Here is a 22,220-nt window from a genome sequence, read left to right as displayed (position 1 = left end):
TAGGCATTAATATCTGAAGGATCACATATTTTGTACAGACTATGTAGTTTATACTTTTTAATACAATTTGTTATCACATACCCATGTGTCTGCATGAACAGGCCTGATGTTGCTGAGAAGCACCTCTTCATAATTTCCATAATCACAGAATTTAACAACTGCAGTTGTCCCAGAAGAATGGAGAGCTTCAATTTCTGCACGGTAGAACTTAAAAGAGAAATTTTCAAAGGTCATAAAACACTACCTGAAATACTGCGAACAACAACTACCTTTTCATATATATGTGTATATATATATACATATTTAGCCTTAGTCAGTATTATATTTTGTAAAAGCTTTATACCAGATATTAAACCAGAGGTATCAAACTGCCACGTGGTAGACTGTGAGGACACAGAAGAATGCATTTAGAATACTCATGAAGAACACATGCAGCTTATTAAATTAGACTGCACATTTAAAAGGCTCCTTTTAATTTTTCTGAAGGCAGAACAAATTCTTCACTAATACAAATGCTGTTATATACAGAAAAATGTTAGTGTAAAATGTTTTCTTAAAATACACACCAGTGCCTATGAGCCGTATACACTGTACATACTAATATATGCCTATTTTAAAACATAATAAAATATGGTAAAATATTATAAAACTGTCCCTTCAAAAAGTCCTTTTTCTAAACACGAAACTTGATTTTTTCACATTTACGTAAACACGGGCCAGCTTTCTTGAAGGCATTCAACCACTTTTATGTTACTGAACAAAGACATCACTACCTCCCAACATGGTTAAGCTCAGCACTGTATTTTATCATCACATTTCAAAATTGCCCCAGATGTGAGAAGCAGCATTTAAAAACACAATAACACTAAACCAAAACAACCTTCTAATGTGCTGAATGCTTTTCAGATAAAAGTCTGGAATTACCTCAGATCTACTTATTTAGCAAGTTTCATACTCTCCAGAATTTCAAAGACTCACCTCACAGTAATGCAAATATGTGTCTCAAAACAGGAAGCAATTCCATAATATGTCATTATATTTCATACTAATCCACCACCCAAACTACATATCCTTATTTCAGAGAGTCAGCTTACTATATGTTGCCACTATGAAAAGTTTTACATGCCCTATGTTTTAGACATAGAAACAAAAGAGAGAAAAACAAAGTTATGCTGCTGAGCTAACATTATCTACTTTCTGTAAAAAGGACCAAAAAAAAAAACCCACAGTTAAATACATAACAAACAATAATAAAAAACAGAAAATGGTGAGAATAAATATTATTGTTCTTTGAACAGGTTTTAAGGTAGTTCTCAGATTATCAGAAACTACCCAAGAAGAGTGACAGAGACCTGAACAGATAATGACAAATCAAAGAAAATAGCCTGAATTATTTTTTTTAGCAAAAGAAAACATGAAAGCGAAGTGTCTTGCTGCAAGAGAAATCTTACTAATAGGACAAACAGCTGAAGAAGTAGTATTTAAACTTTTTAAAAAACTCAGTAAACCAAGACTATCATGCAGCATAACTAATTTGTTCCACAAATTCTTCAGCTAATAGTCTACTAGTTATAATAATAAAACAAGCCTTTTGCTGTTTTCTTTCTCTAATGACTGAAATAAAAGTTTTCTAAACAGCCTGTTTGTCTAGACTCTGGTCCTCCCTTGTGCTGGCAAAGGTTGCATGCTAACTTATTCTAGAAAAAGCTATTACAGACAGTTTCAGATAGCACAGCATCCTGCTTCTTGTTCCTTGGAAAAGAAAATGGGCACCTAGATCCCTATTTATCCCATAAATTTTCGGCACTTAAGTCAAATGCTTCAATTAGGAGTTTAGTCATGCTAAACTCCACCTAAATGAGAAAAAAAATTACCTTCAAGATGACTTAATTTAAGCACTTAAAGCTTCAGACACTGAATACAAGCAACACACCTCATAAATTTTTAAAAAATAGAATAAGAAGATATCCAAGAAGCACACTAAACACCTACAAACCCTGCATCTCTGTGCTAGTAGGCTGAATCTCCCACATGTATGTGAGAAAAGATTAAAGGTACAATTTGAAGTACTTCTCATTTGGCAAAGGCATACCTTGTTGTCTTCCCAATAAAGAGCAAAACATTCGTCCCCTGGTCTCCAGCTTTTTGCATACTCCATGTGAATCGATGGTTCTAATATTTTCTCTGGTTTGATCGGCCCAGACCTCCTTTTGGGACCGGTGTTGTAATACAACATTTTATCATCAAAAGATGGGATTGTAGCGGGTCCTGATGATTTGATAGGTCCTACTCGTCTTCCTTTCTGATGATGCTCAGTATCTCCATTTGGTACAGCATTAAAATTATCAGTTCTACCAGGATTTTGGTAATCATTATTGACAGCAAAATGTTGCTCACTTTTTACCAGAAAAGCTTCACTACTTATTGTTCGTGCCTTTCTATCACAGAAATTTTCAGAACTGTGTATTTGGTTTTCCCTTTTCCCGCGTTTCTGGTTGTTGTTGTCTGTAGTATCTTGAGCAGCAGAGTTCTCCTTGAATTCTGTGAAAGACACTCCTTTTCCTACTCTGTTTTGCATATTGTTATCCCTTTTTTTGAAAGTAATATCACTCTGGTGAGTGGCTACGGGATAACCCAAATCCTTTGGCCTATCATTTCTAGGATAATGTCTGTCACTTTTATTTTTTTCATCTGTCCAGTGTTCTACAGAGCTGTGCCTCTCAGGACCTCTGTTTCTTGGTAGCCCACCACTTTCCAAAGCCTGCCTTGCGTTTTGAACATCCCTTTGAAAACGAGGGGGCTTCTCATTCCTTGGTTGCCTCATGTCATTGCGAGACATGTGTCTTGAATGATTCTCTTTGATGCCATTCTGTTCCATATTCGTAACTTTGTGCTGTACTTGATGCGGTGGCTGAAATTGCAATTTTGGTTCTACAAAGAAAAAAATTGTTTCAATTATCAACATATCTCACACAAATGTCTTTTAGAAATAGCATCTCAGACCTTCACTGATAAAGCAAGAGTATTATTTAGAAAAGCATGCAGTATTTACCTCTGAGATGCAGAAATGGCAAGGTACACAGAAAAATTAGCAGAGACATTTGAACTGTAATTTCTAGTTATTGCAAAACATACAATACTCTGGGATGTACTTGGAACCAAACCACCTACCAGTATGAGAAAAACCGGGCATAAATTTCCAGGTTACTCATTTCTCCCTATGGACATCAGTAACTTACTTGAATAACAAGCATATGAGAGAGAAAAACAGAATTCCAACAAGAGAGAGGAAAATAAGGAACTGAAACTTTTAATCTGAATTGAAACTTTCTGTAAAAGTAAGTTAACAGCTATTCAGCAGAAAAAAGGCAAGAAATAGAAGTCATAAAATGACAAACCATAGATAACAGGCATAGTAACAAAGCCCAAAACTCTGGAGACCCTGATCAGTGAGCCATAACAGGAACCGCTCAAGCATTACCTTCAAAAGACTCAACCAGAACTTCAACTGATGAGAAGAAAAACGAGATTATCATGGATCTCATAAAAAAGGGTAAATTTGCTATGGGATGCTAAGGAGGAGGGGAATCTTAGTGATCTGTGAAACTTTCTATGAAATCAATTTTTTTTAGGCAAACATGGAATTTTTAACAGGATGTTTAGATGAAAAGCCAAAGAAGTGGAAAGGTCAAGATGAATCCAGGAAGAATAAGCATCAGAAAATAAAGAAGGAATGAGATTAAATGGGACAGTTGAAAGTAAGCAGGCTCCTGATCAATACACTTGCCAGGCCAACTCCTGCATGTGATCACTATAGCCTGTCTCATGTCCTCATTCAATTCCGTTTCTAAAACTCTTCCATGTCATCAAGTTCTCTATTATGTGCGTGTGGGGAAAAGTTTTTAAACCTGCTGGCAAACTTGAGACAGGATAAGCTGGTAAGTGGGACAAGAAAGACATGGCAGCTGAATACTTGAGAGACCATGGGTATGAAGGCCATCTATCAGACCACAAGCCTGGGCTCAGATGCTGGTCAGACTTACCTAAGTACACTCACGTATCCCTCCTGCAGACTTCAGGTTTGGAGAGGAAGCCGTATGAGGAGCAGATAAAGTCACTTGGTTTGTTCAGCCTGGAGAAGACTGAGGGGAGACCTTATCACTGTCTAGAGCTGCCTCAAAAGTGGAGGAGGAACAGTAGGTGCTGAACTCTTCTCTTTAGTGACCAAGGACAGAACCTGAGGGAATGGCAGGAAGACGTGCCAGGAGAGGTTCAGGTTGGACATTAGGAAAAGGTTCTTCATCCAGAGGGTGGTAGAGCAGTGGAACAGGCTCCCCAGGGAACACTGTCACAGCTCCAAGCTTGACAGTGTTCAAGAAGAGACTGAACAACGTCCTCAGACACATGGTGTGAACTGTGGGGCTGTCATTGAGCTGGACTCAATGATCCTTGTGGGTCCCTTCCAACTCCGGACATTCTATGATTCTGTATCAAGCTAGTTGGACAAAAGGTGTCTAAGGTGGGTATTAGAGGCCAAGGTTCTAGGGGCCAGTAGAAACCATGTGAGCATGTGGCCAGCTGGGTATGAGATCTGCTACCAGATTTTGAACCTGATTGAAACAGAAAGTGTAAACCCATTTGAGTGAGTCATGTTTATATGACCAATCTTGTGTCGTGTGGATGCCTGCAAAGGTGTCACCCTCTTGCCTGTGTCCATCCATGGCAGCTGGCCATGTATGTATTGTGTGCATGAGTCTGCGGTGCGAGCACAGGCCTGGTGGATGATCCACTCAGGCTCTCTGCGGCCTGGCCCTGAGTGCACTCCTATGGAGAGGGAAAACTAAGAACTTCAGTTTACGTGTAACTGCTAGAAACAACGAATGCTGACACCTGACAACAAATATATCAGTTTTCATAATGAGTTGCTACATGGCAAGAGTTAAAATTAACATGTAAACTTCAGCTTTGTTAAAAAACACAACAAAAACACGTAATTATTAATAGTTCACAGAATTTTTATCAATTTAATTAACTAAACTTGCTAATAAGAATCTAATTCTATCTTTATATACCCTTGATTTACTCAAACTTTTAGAAGTAAAAAGGTTTGACTAAAATGACTTGGTGGGGTTTTTTTAAGTGACATAAGCACACAAGGGTCGGCATGATCATAATCTTGATTAAAAAATCTCACTACAACATTTATGACTTTGAAACCAATAATGTTTAATGCATGCATATGTAAATATATATTGCTCAGAAAGTATCAAGAGTTTCATAAATATTCATTTTCTTTTAAAAAATGAAAACATGACTTAATCTTGCAATATTCAAAAATATTTTTAGATTAAATCCTTTATGTTTAAAAGTACCCATTTATCTCTCTTTCACAAATGGAACATGAAAAAAATGTTTTTCTGCATTTTATATCTGTAACTTTCCTGTAAGTATCTTCATTCCACTTTCCCATTTCTGTATAATACATACCAATCTTCTAGATTTCCTATCATCTAGAAAGGTTTATTTTCCTAATTAATTAATGGTCTTCCTTTATTACATTCTTATTTCATATCTCTTCTCTGGTAGCAAAATCCCCTGGCTTCCACTCTTCCTATTTCCAAACTAAACTCTTATGTCTTTTCCTGGCATTAAAGACACATGAAATGATTGAACTGTTTGATGACCTCTGAATGTTTACTGCCTTGTACACAACTCTTATAAATGTGTATAAAATTCTATTCTAAAATACTTCCTTATAAATAATCTGTTTAATATTTTGTAACATGAGATTAAACAGTCAGTTGCACAGGGGAAAGCTGTTCCAATGGTAAAAGTAGAAATGGGCTAAAGACTAGATAGGGCATGTTAATATTTTGCTAGTTGGCAGGATTTTAGGTTTGACCTATCATGTGTTTCCTCTCAAGGGTTGCCCTTTGACCTTTTCCTAAATCAAGAAACATTTTCTGAGCTGAGATGGGCAGTCAACTCAGACAGCGCCTGGTACATACAAGGACCCTGTACAACTGCAAGACTTACCCCCAAAGTATGCAGAGCAGTTACAATACTTTTGTTAAAGCCTTGAGGAAAAAATGAAATATGTACATGTTCTTCTATAATTGGAAAAAAATTACTGAAATTTCTACTCAATTTCATAGCATTTAATAGGCAATTTTAGCTAATGTCTATGTGCCTTAATGAAAATAGCTAGTTTTACTAGAAATCAAAAAATCTGGATATAAAAGAACTCTGAACAACCTACTTCTGTCACACAGCTGCAGAGACCTTCTCTTTCTACCCTTCTTCCACCTCTTTGACCTACTTTCCAACCAAAAGGTACAAGCATTCTCATGTGAGACAATATTTTCTGTCTTTAGAAATGCAATATTAATCTTCAAAATCTACAAAGAAATAATTCAGAACTCAGATGCTATTCACCTACCTAACAAGAATTATCTGTAAAAAAACAGGACTTTGAGAAATTTCATTTAGAGTTATACCCCACTGTTCCACAAAGCAGCAGAGCTAAAACAGAGTAAACTGCTAAGAAAAAACATCAACATATTTAAACACTGGTTTGAACTGTTCCAGCAAGAACAAAGTAGTTAGGAAGAACATCTCCTCTTTTTTTTCAAGCAACAGAAATTCTAGTAGTATGTTAACAGAAAAGGCCATCTTTTGCAGATCCATTTAACAACTATTTTCTAATGTATCAATTGCAAAAGTAGGAATATTGAATGTTCAAATAAATTATTTCTACTCGACATAATGTGATCATTATACAAAATTACCTTAAGTGACTGACTTTAAAGTGTGTCAGAACTTTCAGTTACAGGACTTTTTAAAAATAGTATGGAAAAACTAAAATAATATGAAATGATAGCACAGAAAAAGACTAGAGAATTTCAGAAGAGTAAACAATAAGCATCTTCTTTCTAGGTCTATTTATAGTGATATGCAAAAGCTGATCACAAAACACCTGACACTTTTCTCCTCTAACCTTTAGACATGTAAAATCTAGTGAACTGATGTCTGTTATGAAGATGCAGTTACTCTGCTACAACCTTCCCAGGGGACTGCATCATATGCAAAAGTCTTGAATGCGCAGGACTTGTTAATCAATTATTTAACATTCAAGCACAACCCTTTCACAAATAGAAATGCCCAAATAACAGTAAATGTTACTTTGTCAACAGGAGTGAATAGAAAAAAACCTGGAGATGAATTTGTGCGGTGTGGCCTGATCTTTAAAAAACTGAAGGGAATCTAAAGCTTCTTTAATCAAAGAAATTAAGCCATGAGGGATGTTGTTCATAGATTACCTATTGAAGCTGCTGTTCCTTGCTTCTACTTCTTGCCTCACCTCCAACAAACCATTAGCTAATGTTCCCAGAACAGTAATAGTTCCTACAGGGTAGTAACAAAATATTAATTTGGCATTTAAGAGAAAGATTTGTTGCACTATTCTGTCAAACAGCAAGATGCATGAACCCAGCCATCATCATTGTAACCAGGTGTTTGGGAACATGGTCTGCAAAAAATCCATTTCAAAATTAATGACAAGGCTTCTGTCATCTGCTGGGGAGTTTTAAGATGACGACTAGCATTTCTCAGTTTGAAACCACCACTCAGTTATTTTATTCCTTTTGCTTTTTGTATGTGATGACCCAAGACCACTCTGCAGAACCAGCTGCATTCGCTTGCTCACAAGAAACTGGCAGGACCTGCTGCAGTTTGAAATCCCAGCCAAGGCAATTTGAAAAGCACTGCTCCATGCACAACAGAATTTAAGTCATGCTGTTTCCTGTAACTCTCCCATGGATTTTATCATGTTTAATAGTGTGGTTAAACTCAAAGACAGCAGACCTTCCCAATTTGGTGGCAATTATTTGGGTTTCTTTTTCCAACTTGAATTACATTTTTGTTTGACTTTATGGAAGCATGTCTTTGAAACAGCCACCCCCAGAGCATGTGCAGTCTTGTATTGGCCAACAGATAAAAAAATTAGTAGGACATTAGTAATACATTTGCACACACTTCATGTCATGGAGTGAAATTCCAATTATTCAAGAGCTTTGTCAAGTCACATAAGTATCAATATAATTCTTTCTAAAATGTAGCAGCACTGAGGAACTAGAACCTGAGCTCATGTTTTTGTTGAAACAAAATAAATACAAGCTGAGGAGAATTAAGATATTAATAAAGAAGTGGCAAAAAACCCCAAACATTCTGCTATTGCTTTCACTCCAAACTCGAATTTACAGGATTAAAGGACTGAAACAAAAATAGCTATTTTTTTATTATTCTCTAAATGCATGAGATCTACTATTATTCTTCTCTCTTATTTAAAGAGATGTTATTAACAAAAAAACCCAAGTCTCCTAATATGTCACCAATGCTAACATAATACAACAACAAAAATAAGTTTCATTTTCGTGATATTCACAATTTACAGTGACTGAAATTCAATTTTAGAAGTAAAGCTGCATAATAAACATGACTATTTCTCAATTCAGATCTCAATTCAGTGCATTGTGTTTGTTAAAAACATGGCTACTAAATGGTAAATTCCAAATGTTACAGATTCCCTTTAACTCCAAAAGGTCAGATTCCTTCTTTCCTCCCAAGTTCCCTAACCCCCAGATATTTTAAAAAATTGTCTGAACAAGAAATTAAACAAATATTTTTTTAAAATTATATTATATTGCATTATCAACTTATTTTGAACCTTTAACTTATTTTGGGAATATATATGATAATGGACTAAAAGAAGAAAAAGACTGCTAAAATTAGACAAGATGTTCCAGCCTTCAAAATGTCCAAGCAAACTGTTACCATATAAAAATAAAACAAAAAAAACTCCACACATAATACATTCTGGTTTACCTTAAGCACAAACAATAAAGTGGGAGGAAAAACAGATATTAAAATCTGAAAGCACAGAAATGCCCTGTTTCTTTATCTCTGCGGCTGGGTCCCTACGAGTTTGGGTGTGTGTCCTGCTGGCGATAAACGGTTACTCTCCACTGAAGCCCTATTTCTTCTGAGGGACATTTGGGTGAAGAGTTCACATGAGACAGTAAGAAAACCTCTGCGCAAGGCAATTGTTTGCAAACCCTCCTACCAGAGCCAGCACCTGTTTTGTTACTTAAGTCCTGCAGACAACACTGGTACAGAGAATAGAATGGTAACTGCGGCTAAATTAGGTGGGATGCTCAAGATGTAGAGTGAGCAGAGGCAAGAGTCGATGTGATACTGATGTTATACGGCATCATTCAAATCACCACAAGAGTACGGTCTGTATTTATGGGATGCATATGAAGAAGATAACTCATAAATGAGTTTGTTGAGAAAACAGAGAAAGCACTCCGGTCAAAAGTCCCTGATTGGAAGCTAGAAAAGCTCAATCCACACAGCTAACAGCTGATGGATGAAATACAGGTCCATTATGTCTTACAAATAGCTACTAGTAAACAAATTTTTATAGCTCTCTGCACGGCAAGAAAGGCATAATATTATACAGCAGTTAGAAGCTGAGTATAGAAAATTCAGGTTAGAGATGAAAAATTGTGGGTTTTTTAGAATGATGATCTTTAATTCCTGAAACAATTACCCTTGGAGTAGAAATAATTCACCACCTTTAAAACAAAACTGCATAACTAAATTTTTATTTCAGTCAAAGCCTGACTTCTGGAGCAAGAAGCAGAGACTACAGCCTTTGACTTTCTCCCTTCTCCTGAAGTGGCCCTATTAACAGGCTACACAGACATGTTACTTCCCACTTGCTTTTTCTGTGATCGCATTAATCACAGAATCATAGAATGTCCTGAGTTGGAAGGAACCCACAAGGATCATCGAGGCCAACCCCTGTCCCTGCATATGACAACCCCACAGTTCACACCATGTGTCTGACAGTGTTGTCCAACCTCTTCTTGAATACCAACACTCTTGGGGCTGTGACACCTCCCTGGGGAGCCTGTTCCAGTGCTCCACCATCCTCTGGGTGAAGAACCTTTTCCTAATGTCCAACCTAAATCTCTCCTGGCACATCCTTCCTGACATTCCCTCGGGTTCTGTCCTTGGTCACTAAAGAGAAGAGTTCGACACCTGCTCTTCCGCCAGTTTGTTGCACACAAGGTTCATTTTAACAGAAAGAACATGAAATGTCCACCTCAAGTACTGCCTGTCTCTTGGGAGGGTTGAAGAGGTAATTCTGCACTATCTGAAACTCAAAAGGTTCTGACATTCTACGTCCTGGGTCAATACTGTAACCAAAATCTTTGCTATGTCTCCTACCACCTCCTTCTTTTAACTATAAATAAACAAATAATTAAGAAGTTGATGTTTGCTTGAGTCTTTCAAAGACACAGATATGTCTTTGACTTTAGATGCTGAGCAGATGGAAGCACCAGCCTGTTCTCAGTCCCTAAGAACTGAACAGAAAGAAAGTATCTGGAACATGCCCGGTTCTCATCATTTTTGTCCATTATTTTTTAATTCTATAGTCAGAGCTCTTGGCACAGTTTTGCTCTCCCTGATAATCCTTGTGCTTACTTATTTAAGCTGGCAAAGATGGATGTATTGTTTTTCATAATAATAATGAAAAAAAAGAGTAATGAAAAATGTCTTTTGTGTTCAGTAGCAGAAATAATCCAAGTGCAAGCAAGAGCAGCTAGTTGACAGCACTACTATTTTTGTTATCTCTCACAGTCAGCAGGTTTCTCTCTCCAACCAGAACTCAAACTACTTAATTTTAACACAAGAATACCTTTCATAGGTGTCACCAACCATTCACCATTACAATTAAATAAATAAATCTGCAGTATAAAGCTACAGGTTTGTTTCAATTCTTTGCAATTCATTTAAATTATATTTACTATATGCTACGTGTTATAATTAAAGAACTATCAGGCCACAGAGTCAGGTATTTAATACTTTTGACCGCTGTACGTACTTAAAATCATTTTTCATTAATTCTGAAAAAGGAGATAACACAAAAAACCTCACAAGACACCACTGACAGGGCGAAGGCTAACGTTTTACTTTCTTTTAGTTAATTTATACTTCTAAAAAAAACAAATAAATAAAAAACCACAACAAAAAGCTTAATGTACTGTCTTATCTCTAGAAAGGAATAGAAGTATCTCCTAAACAAAATACGAAGGTATTTCAATCCATAAATATTTTTCTACTTGGTCTAAATCCAACTATGAAAAGGTACAAAATCAAAGATGACTTAAACAACTGTTCTGCAGTTCCTGTTCACCGATGGACCCACCTAGCCTGGTTACTGCAAACCCAGAACTGAATTTAAAAATTCTCAACAGTACTGAGGCTTCAGGGGCAATTAGAAACACTAGATAAGAAAAACTAGGAGGGATGCACAGAGAAAAGCAAATAAATCCTCTGTGTGCTTGAAAAGAAATACATCTTCCTGTCAGCCACTGCCCAGGTCACATAAGCAGTTTTTGAAGAAAATATGGCATAGCACAGAACTAAAAAGTATTTATCTCAGTTCAGTAAACGTGCCTTATTATTTTGCTTCTACATAGACCCTCAGTCATATAGAAGAAATCACAATGTGTCTGAAGGGCGCAGAAGCCTAATGCTTGTGATAATGATAAATACGGCCATTCCAGGTAATCACATGCTCCTGTTCATGTGCATCAGTGTAAGAGCAGGGGCGTCCTTATTTATTCCGAACCACTATCCCTATACAAAGGTTATCTCTCTGAATATGTGAAAAACAAACTGGGATTTTATAGACTATATGGGACAGCAAGAGGCCAGAGATACTGCAGACCAATCAATCTTCTATATTGAATGGAGGCTGTACTACACTACATATAAATGCAGAAACACCTGCCCGCCTGAGCCCTCCTTAGTTACTACACAGAAAAATCAATGAAGGGACCTTATTCTTGGCTATGTAACATTACATATTTTAGTTGTTTCTAGCTGTTTCCCTGATATGTCTTTCATTTCTGATCACTACTTTTTCAATGCTAAGAGAACTACATGTCTCTACCAGTAACAACTGACAAGACCAAATGAAATTAAAAAGGTGCTAGTAACATATACACACACACACACACTGTGTTCTGCAAACACTTGGAGGAAGACTTCACGACAAAAGAGTTCACAAGTGGTAATCACTGCAGACACATCATCACTCTGCTAACACTGTTAACACATCACTTCAGTTTGCATAGAACTTAAGACAACTAATCATTACAAATTTAAATGAGATTACTTTCAGCCACAGAGGCATAAAGATGCAAGAAAAATAAGACAACTAGTCATTACGAATTTAAATGAGATTATTTTCAACCACAGAGGCATAAAAACGCCAGAAAAATAACACTTTCAATAAATGATTTTTAAGATGTGTTTGAATTTGTCAGACTGCACAGGTTCTCTGAGACTTGTCAAAGAAAAAAAAACACACTTTAAAGAGACAAAAAGCCTGCAGTTCAGTGTACGCCTATGTATTTCTTGAGAAATCCATTTGAAGTAGACTCTGCAAGATAAAAATAAAACCTGTCATAGAAACAGAGGCACAGTCCTACGGGCAACACACATTCAGTAAGGAAAATAAAAACTAAGAAAACAACTGAGCAACTGCTGTAAAGCCCACTGACTTCTGAATAACAGAAAGTACAAGAACGCTCATTATTATTTCTTTAGAAGGAAAAAAAAAAAAAAAAAAAAGAGACATGCTAAAAAAATCTCTTTAAAAAGAAAAATCAGAACACTTTCCAAACTCTTCAAAAATGCTAGCAATTTTTCTTTCAGAAAAGCATGACTCAGAAATAGCACATCACATTGCATATCGATCATCCAGAGAATGCTAAAACAACCAACAGTGTAAAAACACACAAAACCAGAAACCCTGAGTGTCATATTAGGAAATACACCAGATCTTTTGGCAACTGAGGGAGTACAAAGCCTTTACAAAGCTTTCATTGAATTATGTTTTTCTTCTTGTGACATTTATTTAAAAGGGAAAAATATATAAAAAGTGTATTTATCTTTAATACACAATATTGAAGATTATAAATTCTCTCTGTCTCTAAATATATATATATAACATCCTAATTAACAATTTATTTTGCTCACAGAGCACTATGCTTTATTACACGACAGTATGTTGGCTATGTACATGTACTAAACTCAAAGGATCACAGAATTTACCCTAAGCAAACACTACTACTCAGCAATATTATTTTAAAAGAATCAATTTGTTAATTTTACAATTTTTGGTAAATTACTATTACTTACTTACTATATACTTACTATAAAATTACCGACAATAAGAAAGGAATATGTCCCACAGGGATAACTTCTATTATTTTTCCTTTAAATGTCTTCACTAATCTCTCAATATAAGTACAAAACTTACCCAAAAACCCCCACAATGTTCATAATGTAAAACAAAAACACTACGACTGTTTTCATTTCTGTTCACTGTAAAAATTTAACTCATTTTTGGTAAGCAAAATGATTTGCCCAAAGTTCCATCTCAAGCATAATTCCCTACATGTGCTTTTGAAAATGCGATTAGATTAATCACCTGAACACTTTACAAAATTATATCAGCTAATGCAGAATGCTTACATATTTGAAAGATATATTCTTTTAAATTTCTTATAAATGCAGTGGAGACTCATGGTATAAATACTCAATCTACAACTAGCTGCATTTCATAAAGATTGTGGCTACTCACCATAAACAAACTATGAACAACACACATAAGAAACTCTTCTATAACTTTTTTGTTCACTTTGTGCAAACTGTTTCAGTAAGACCTAGACCCAACTAAAATAAAAAACAATATGTAGCTATTTAAAAATCACTTACGTTGCAGGCCAAAAAAGACACTGTTGCAACAAAACTCAGCCTAGGTACAGCAACAATATAGCATTTGCTATCCAAAGAACTATAAGTTATCACATTAATAAGCAAATACCTTTCTGTTCATGGTTAAACTTTAGCACGCCACAAAAATGTTTAGTGAACTCTAAAATGGCTCACAGTGCATCTAACTCTACTAGCAGCAGCAAAAGAATCCTGGGGTTGCCAGCAGGTTCACTAACTCCTGAGCCCATCTGTAGAGGCAAGTATTCTAGGACAAAATGTGTGTTCTTTTCCTTTGCTGCCCTCTCCTCTTTTTGGATAAAGGCACCCGTTACACAGCTCCAAAAACTGAATTTCTCGACTGCTGTGTTTACTTTCACCTGATCATGTTGACCCTTAGTTGCTACAGGCTGCAAAAAATGTACAAACATATTAATGCAAAATGCTATACTGCTTATGCAAGTAGCAACTGTAAACGTACAGCTACAAAGCTCCATAAGATCTAACAAAAATAAGTCTTGAAAAAAACACCACGCATTTAATGGAAAGGAGACAATCCTAGTAATTCTCACAGAAAACTGAGGTTTTGATGCACGGAGAGAGTCTATATGGCTTCCTGTTTTCATTGCTAATTCAATAATGACTCTCAAACCCAACTAACCTTAAATTCACTGCTATAGCAAAAAAGAGGAAAATATTTACACATTTTTAATACAAATTAGCTACAAACAAAAATAATACATCCAAAAAAAGATGTCTCACTCAACTAACCAGACTTATAGGGATGTTCTACTTGATTTCAGACGCAGGTACCTATTGACATTACAGCTGTTTGTACCTTTCCCAGCAGGGTAACCTGTTCACTTCCATTTACTACAAGCTTATTTTCCACTTTTCCATACTCCTTTCTTTTTCCACAAAGCAAGAGTCCACTATTAAGAGTCAAAGACTATTTTGGAACTGAAGTTATAAAAATAACTACACGCAAATGTAGCCACTCCTTAGAAAATTCCAAAATATCAAACAGTTCACATAAACCAATATGACCTTATTTCACCCTTTATGAAAAGTGTCTTTTTACAGGGATAAAAACATGGCAAGTCCATCACAAAACCTTAACGTTACAATAATGGAAGCAAATATTTTCATTTCATGTTGGTCACTGGAACACCCCCAAGGCCATAGCCAAAAGAAAAAAATATCTCCATTTATTACTCAGCTTACAGTGGGTTTTACTTTAAAATTACAGCAGCCTCTAAAGACCTTAGGATGTATGGAGTTTCTTTTAATGCATCTGTCTGTTAAATTACTGAGTGATTTAGACCTAAAGAGACTACACACAGACTACATTCTTGTATAGCTTCTTAAGAAATTAACTAGGAGATAACTTGAAGAAAAATCCCACATTTTTCACATTTATTCTGAGGGACTGACTTCCCTCTTTCTAAAAATCTTAACTTCTCCCTCAGTCCTTGCAGTTATTAAACAGGAAAACCTGGAGAAAATAGTTGTTCAATATTTTACAGCACCCCCAAATATATTATTTTCCCCTCCAGAGAGAGTGAATACAAAAATAATTAAGGTCACCACAATTACTAAACTCTTAATTGGGCAGCACACAAAAACGTGCTGTTTATAAACTGACGAATGAGGACTGTGAGGCCTTTGTCTTTCTTTACTTCTGAACAATATATAAGTTCATTGAAGTCGGGAGATCATTTATCAAATTAAACTAACAAACTGGGATTTATGTCACCTTATTTCAGAATTACTGACTTTTAGACATCTAAGCCTGAAACAAACACCCTAAGCTATTCTACAATCAAGACAGAAGTACAAAGCACCACGGTGTGATTTGTTTGATGTTTTTTCAAAGGAGAGGAAGAGCTCTCTAGCACTCCTTGTTTTTACAGCTGACTGTGGAAGAAGTTCTAGGAACCACCTTTAGATGACAAGTTAGGAAAAACAATTCCACCAACACTGTCCAATCTTGGTTCCAGAAACATTAAATTCAATAACTTACCCTCTACTGTTAGAGTACCCATTTTGGATTCCAGAAAATCAAACAGTGTGCTTGGCGCAGATGGTCTGGAGTTTCCGAGCTCTTCTTCATCTTCAGGCCGTACTCGGCCTCGGCCCTTCCCTTTACCTGTAAACATCAAGTCAGTTGTGGGTGAGGAATAAAAAAGAGTGTATGCACTTTTAAATTTCACTTATAAACTGTTTGTATTTTCTATCTTTAAAACATTTTACCACGGATAAAAGAGATATTTTTCATTTAAGGATACTCAAATCTGTTACTTCAAGTTCAAAAATTTTGACAAGAACACAACACACAGAGGCCTTTTCTAAGTATTTGCTTTCAAGTTTGCAATGCATTCTAACTTGCGGGAGAAAAAACATGCAGATATGCCCTTCTATAACTACGTTAGCAATCCATCACACACAAATTCCTTCACTCATAAATGCCAGTTCAAAGAATTTCTTTGCAAGTTTTACCTCTAGGTGGTGGTCCCTGAATGGTTTTCTGTTTACTGCTGTTCAGAAGAAAATTTAATGCCGCCTCTAGACTGTTATTGTTATCCATAAGTGCCTGTCTTGCTGCTTCTTTGCTGAAACCCATCTCTGTTATGTGTTTTAGAGCCTTTTCATCAACCTGAAATGAAAGATATACCCAGACCTAATAATAAAATGCAAGAGAGATTCCATAAAAACACCAGATTTGACTTTAATTTCCCATTAATTTTTAATTGAAACACCATTTCATATTTCATTGATGATATCAGTTTTATATAAAATCTTCAGATATTATCTTTCTTAGGTACAAACAATTAGCTAGTACAGGTTTTTTTTTAATATTATTATTATGATTTTTCACAGTATCACAGTATGTTTGGGATTGGAAGGGACCTCAAAAGATCATCTAGTCCAATCCCCCTGATGGAGCAGGAACACCTAGGTGAGGTCGCACAGGAACATGTCCAGGCGGGTTTTGAATGTCTCCAGAGAAGGAGACTCCACAACCTCCCTGGGCAGCCTGTTCCAGTGCTCTGTCACCCCCACTGAGAGGAAGTTTTTTCTCAAATTTAAGCAGAACCTCTTGTGTTCCAGCTTGATCCCATTACCCCTTGTCCTATCATTGTTTGCCACCGAGAAGAGCCTGGCTCCATCCTCATGGCACTCACCCTTTATATATTTATAAACATTAATGAGGTCCCCCCTTAGTCTCCTCTTCTCCAAACTAAAGAGACCCAGCTCCCTCAGCCTTTCCTCATAAGGGCGGTGCTCCACTCCCTTAATCATCTTCGTTGCCCTACGCTGGACCCTCTCCAGCAGTTCCTTGTCCTTCTTGAACTGAGGGGCCCAGAACTGGACACAATATTCCAGATGTGGTCTCACCAGGGTGGAGTAGAGGGGAAGGAGGACCTCTCTCAATCTACTAGCCACCCCCCTTCTAATACACCCCAGGATGCCATTGGCCTTCTTGGCCACAAGGGCACAGTGCTGGCTCATGGTCATCCTGTTGTCCACCAGGACCCCCAGGTCCCTTTCCCCTACACTGCTCTCTAATATGTAATTTCCCAACCTATACTGGAACCTGGGGTTGTTCCTGCCCAGATGCAGGACTCTACACTTTCCCTTGTTAAATTTCATTAGGTTATTCCCCGCCCAACTCTCCAGCCTGTCCAGATCCTGCTGGATGGCAGCACAGCCTTCTGGCGTGTCAGCCACTCCTCCCAGCTTAGTGTCATCAGCAAACTTGCTGATAGTACACTCTATTCCCTCGTCTAAATCGTTAATGAATATACTGAATAATATTGGCCCCAGTACTGACCCCCGAGGCACTCCACTAGATACTGGCCTCCAGTATTTTAATTAATAAGTTTTCAGTTCTAATATTATGTGGTTTCAAGCACAAATTGCTCTAGTCTACCTCTTTGTTTGCTGTACACTGGAACAGTATGACAGACTGTAATATACTTTCTCTAAGATGAAAACTAAAACAAATCTCTCAGAATAATACTTGCATAAAAACAAGCCATTGTTGCTATTTATAAATAAAGACACCCTTCCACAACTTTTACAGACAATACAAAACCCAGTTATACACTTCTTAAAAAATGGAGAAAATATAATCAGTAAAGGTTCTGTAGAAGAAAGGAAAGAAATACAAACAATTTACTTGCACAGAAATACATGCTTTCTTATTCTAAACTGTATAGAGCATGAAAACAAAAAGGGAAAGCAGGAATCACAGAACATTAAGTACAGAAAATAACCTTACATCTGCACAGCGCTTCAACACAGCCAAGTGAGAACTGTCTCTTCCAGTGCATACAGACCTACATGCACTAAACATGAAATGGGACTGGGCCATCTGTCCTACCCCATCCCATATGCAACTAAAACAATGCCAGTTACCCACCTACTGCAGTAGCTGTAACCAAATATATTCTGGAGTCTCATGACCATAACATTTTACCTACAGGTTCCAGAATAGCCATATTGTGACATCCCTCCCCCCAAGAAAAAAAAAACAAACCATCCAGACCCAAAGGAATCTAACCTCTACGATACAGAACTCCCTCTCTCTCCCACTATTTAGAAGAACTTTTATTGCTAGAATGATTTAAATTACAACTGTATGAGAGTTGTATGACAAATAACATTTAACCCTTCCTCCTTCGTTATCCATTCCTTCTAACTGAAGAAGGCTTTCTATATAGGCTTAGTGGGTTCATATTTGCTTCTTCTGAACAGCACCTACATATGCTAAATGACATAAGCGCAGGGCAACAAAGATGATCAAGGGACTGGAGCATCTCCCTTATGAGGAAAGGCTGAGGGAGCTGGGTCTCTTTAGCTTGGAGAAGAGGAGACTGAGGGGTGACCTCATTAATGTTTACAAATATATAAAGGGTGAGTATCATGAGGATAGAGCCAGGCTCTTCTCAGTGACAACCAATGATAGGACAAGGGGTAATGGGTGCAAACTGGAACACAAGAGGTTCCATTTAAATTTGAGAAGAATCTTCTTCTCAGTGAGGGTGACACAACACTGGAACAGGCTGCCCAGAGGAGTTGTAGAGTCTCCTACTCTGGCGGCATTCAAAACCTGCCTGGACGCCTTCCTGTGCAACCTCATCTAGGTGTTCCTGCTCCAGCAGGGGGATTGGACTAGATGATCTTTCGAGGTTCCTTCCAATCCCTAACATTCTGTGATTCTCTGTGATAATACAAAGTTTTGATAAATTGGAAGTACTGCCATTTTACAGTGCAATGTAATGCACATTTCTCACAGACCACAGGAAAAACAGAAAGCACAATACTTTAAACAATTACCCAATTAAAATTGTGTGGTGCTTTTCTGGTGATGTTTTGTTTTCTATTTTGTTGTTGTTGTCAGGGTTTGTTTTATTTTGTTGGAGGGTTTTTTGTTGTTGTTGTTGTTGCTACTGTTGTTTGTGGGGGTGTTTGTTTGGGTGGAAGGGTATCTTTCTTTTTTTTCTTAAGTCAGGGTCTTCTGGTTTATTTTTGTTACATTGCTTTTGAGTTGCTTGTTTTGTTTTGGTTTTTTAATAGTACAGGTTTAAGGTTCCATTTAAGTCTTCCACCTTACCAGTTCTCGGTAGACACCTTCATTCTTTCCCTCAGGTTTTGTTATCATCTTCTCTTTCTGGAACAGTTCCCTGTTTCGATTCCCTCCAGCACTCACATTGAGATTACTTCTGCTACTACCACCACCTCCTCCAAATGTCTTGGTCTTTAGATAAGCACAAAAATAACATTTCAGCAAACAGAACTTATGAAAGTAAGCCTTAATATGTAGCTAGTAGAAAGAGTACAGTAAATTTGATGCAGATGTATTTTTTATTATTATAATAGAAGAAATAAATCAAGAAATAAAGCACTAATTTACACACAGAAAAAAAAGATTAATTTATTAGATAGGTATTTTTCCCCTATGCCCTAATGATGTTGTAAAAAGGGTATATGATTCTAGTTTTTATGACTTACCAAGCAAATTTGAAAAATAAACTTAAAGGAAAACCAAGGGAGGACATAAAAACCTGACATGATGGAACTAAACATCCTAGCTATTCCTCCAGACTGAATGCAGGGAAACATGGGTTTTTCAGAATTGAAAAAAGCTGATGAAAACTGATGACAGGCATTTATTACTTAAATCTCATTAGCTAAACTGTAAAAGCCACATTTTTTCATAGCAGTATCAAATCAAAATCACATCTACAATAAAATATTATGATACGTTTATTGCCTTTATTAAAATGAGAACATACTCATCAATCCAAAAGGACTCTATGTTTGATTCATCTTTTTATAGATACATGACTAGAATTATAAGCAGACAAACATCAGAAAGCATTTGTCATTTAAGAGAGAAATATATACAAGATAATCACAGTAAGTAAAATGTTGCAACACGTGCATTCTAACCTCCTTGCTCTTTGTTACTTCGGCAATAGCAGCTGTTCTCTGCTTCTCAAACTCATCATTCTCCACAACAGTTTTTACAGTATTTGTCATCTGCAAAGTCTTTCTGCGATCAAGCTCTCTGCTGTCCACTTGCACGTGAGACGCACATTTCTGAAAAGCCAAAGGAAAACTTTAATTCACTTTTCTACCTATTCTCATCTGAAAAAGATTCAGTCTTATTCCATTAAAGTAGAACAACTTTAGATAAATAATACGATTGTAAAAATCTACACCTAAGACATGTAGATGTGTTTGCTGAAAGCACACTCCTTGGGTCCTCTAAAAAGGCCAAAAATAAGGACTTCTACATTTTAAGCTTAGTTCATGGTGTAGGTAATATAATTCTTGTAAATACCTCTTGCATTCAAGAAGGAACCACATTAGCACTTACAAGATCTATCCAGAAGAATCAAAGGCTCCACATACCAAATAAAATGTTAAGTTTGAAATTGAAAGGAAAAATGTTTAATATAAATTGGCACAACAAAGTGACAGGATCAATGCATTTTTTTAAAAACAGGCACATTTTACAGATCCAACTCATCATGATCTAAAGTACTTTGATGGCCTTTACCTAACGGGAACAAGTTCCAGTAGATAATCATGATACTTTTTTTTTTATGAAATGACAAAGAGAAGAGCACTATACCTGCCCAAAAGGTACAAAAGGGGGAGGCCCACCTTCCGTTCCAATATTACTCCTATTGTGCTTTGCTAAACTCTGTAAAAGAAAAGTGTTGATTAATAAACTGCAGAGAGAAAAGAGATTATATGATACATGTCTCTATTGCAGAAAATACATGAAACTTGCAAGGTCAACGTTTTAACCTAAAAAACAGAAATCATATACTTAATATAACATACTTAATTATATACTTAAAATCCCAAAGTACTTAACTTAAGGTGAAGATTGGGTGAGGGGCAGGGAGACACAGAAAATTACGAAAATTTGCAAAATCATGAAGGCAAAACATACATCAAATGCAGAAAAATCAGTTGCATAGCAAAATCGACACTAGTAGAACAAAGCAGCACACAAATAGGCAGCAGATGTTTCTTCCCATAGTGCCTAGTGAACTGGCAGCCGCTAGAGGCTGTAAAGGCAAACAGCTTCAGCACATGTAAAAAGGGATTGGACCAATTCAGCTTAGAGAAGGCAAGGGTCAGGGGGCATGTTATCAATCCACACAAATACCTGAAGAAAGGCTGTAAAAAAGATGGAGCCAGGCTCTTTTCAGTGGTGGCCAGTGACAGGACAAGAGACAACAGGCACAAATGGGAACACAGGAGGTTCCCTCTGAACATCAGAAAACATTCTTTTTACCATGAGGGTGATTTAGCACTGGCACATGTTGCTCAGGGAGGTTATGGAGTCTCCATCCTTGGAGATATTCCAAAGCTGCTTGGACATGGTCCTGAGTAAGTGGCTCTAGGTGGCCCTGCCCAGGGAGGTAGTGGACTCGTCGTCCCTAGAGGTTTTTAAACTGAGATTGGACATGGCACTTAGTGCCATGATCTAGTAAATGGACTAGAGTTGGACCAAGGGTTGGACTCGATGATCTCTGAGGTCTTTTCCAACCCAGTCGATTCTGTGATTCTGCTTAAGCAGAGGGGGAGGGTTGGACCAGATGACGTCCAGACGTCCACTCCAACCTCAACTATTTTGTGAAATTCATAAATCCATGCATAAGCAAATACTGAAAGGATTAGTCCAGACTGTATCCCCTGATAAAACGTAATACAGCAATTCTGGACGTCAAGGCTGTATAAGAGCTCAGGCTGCATGATCTCCCTAAAAACCATCTCCTTTTGCCACTTTTGGAAACAAAACACTGTGCCTCTAAGAAATTTCCTCTGTGGTCTCATGA

General features: G+C 37.0%; 1 protein-coding gene across 4 annotated transcripts in view; it reads right to left on the bottom strand.

Moving 5' to 3' along the window:
• TDRD3 (tudor domain containing 3) overlaps positions 1 to 22,220 on the bottom strand; it is a 99,735-nt gene that overhangs the window by 22,146 nt on the left and 55,369 nt on the right. For all 4 annotated transcript variants that reach the window (XM_065055227.1, XM_065055239.1, XM_065055231.1 and 1 more), the window contains 7 exons: positions 21,002 to 21,073; positions 20,314 to 20,463; positions 19,475 to 19,618; positions 16,354 to 16,510; positions 15,878 to 16,003; positions 2,093 to 2,931; positions 82 to 207 (listed from right to left, as the gene is read on the bottom strand). In XM_065055227.1, coding sequence (XP_064911299.1) covers positions 82 to 207; positions 2,093 to 2,931; positions 15,878 to 16,003; positions 16,354 to 16,510; positions 19,475 to 19,618; positions 20,314 to 20,463; positions 21,002 to 21,073 — 1,614 coding nt within the window. The remainder of the gene's footprint in view (positions 1 to 81; positions 208 to 2,092; positions 2,932 to 15,877; positions 16,004 to 16,353; positions 16,511 to 19,474; positions 19,619 to 20,313; positions 20,464 to 21,001; positions 21,074 to 22,220) is intronic.

Source organism: Columba livia, chromosome 1 (assembly GCF_036013475.1).
Source record: "Columba livia isolate bColLiv1 breed racing homer chromosome 1, bColLiv1.pat.W.v2, whole genome shotgun sequence".
In the NCBI taxonomy this organism is placed as follows: Eukaryota; Metazoa; Chordata; class Aves; order Columbiformes; family Columbidae; genus Columba; species Columba livia.
Note: the sequence above shows the minus strand (reverse complement) of the source record. Positions and strands in the feature narration are given on the sequence as shown.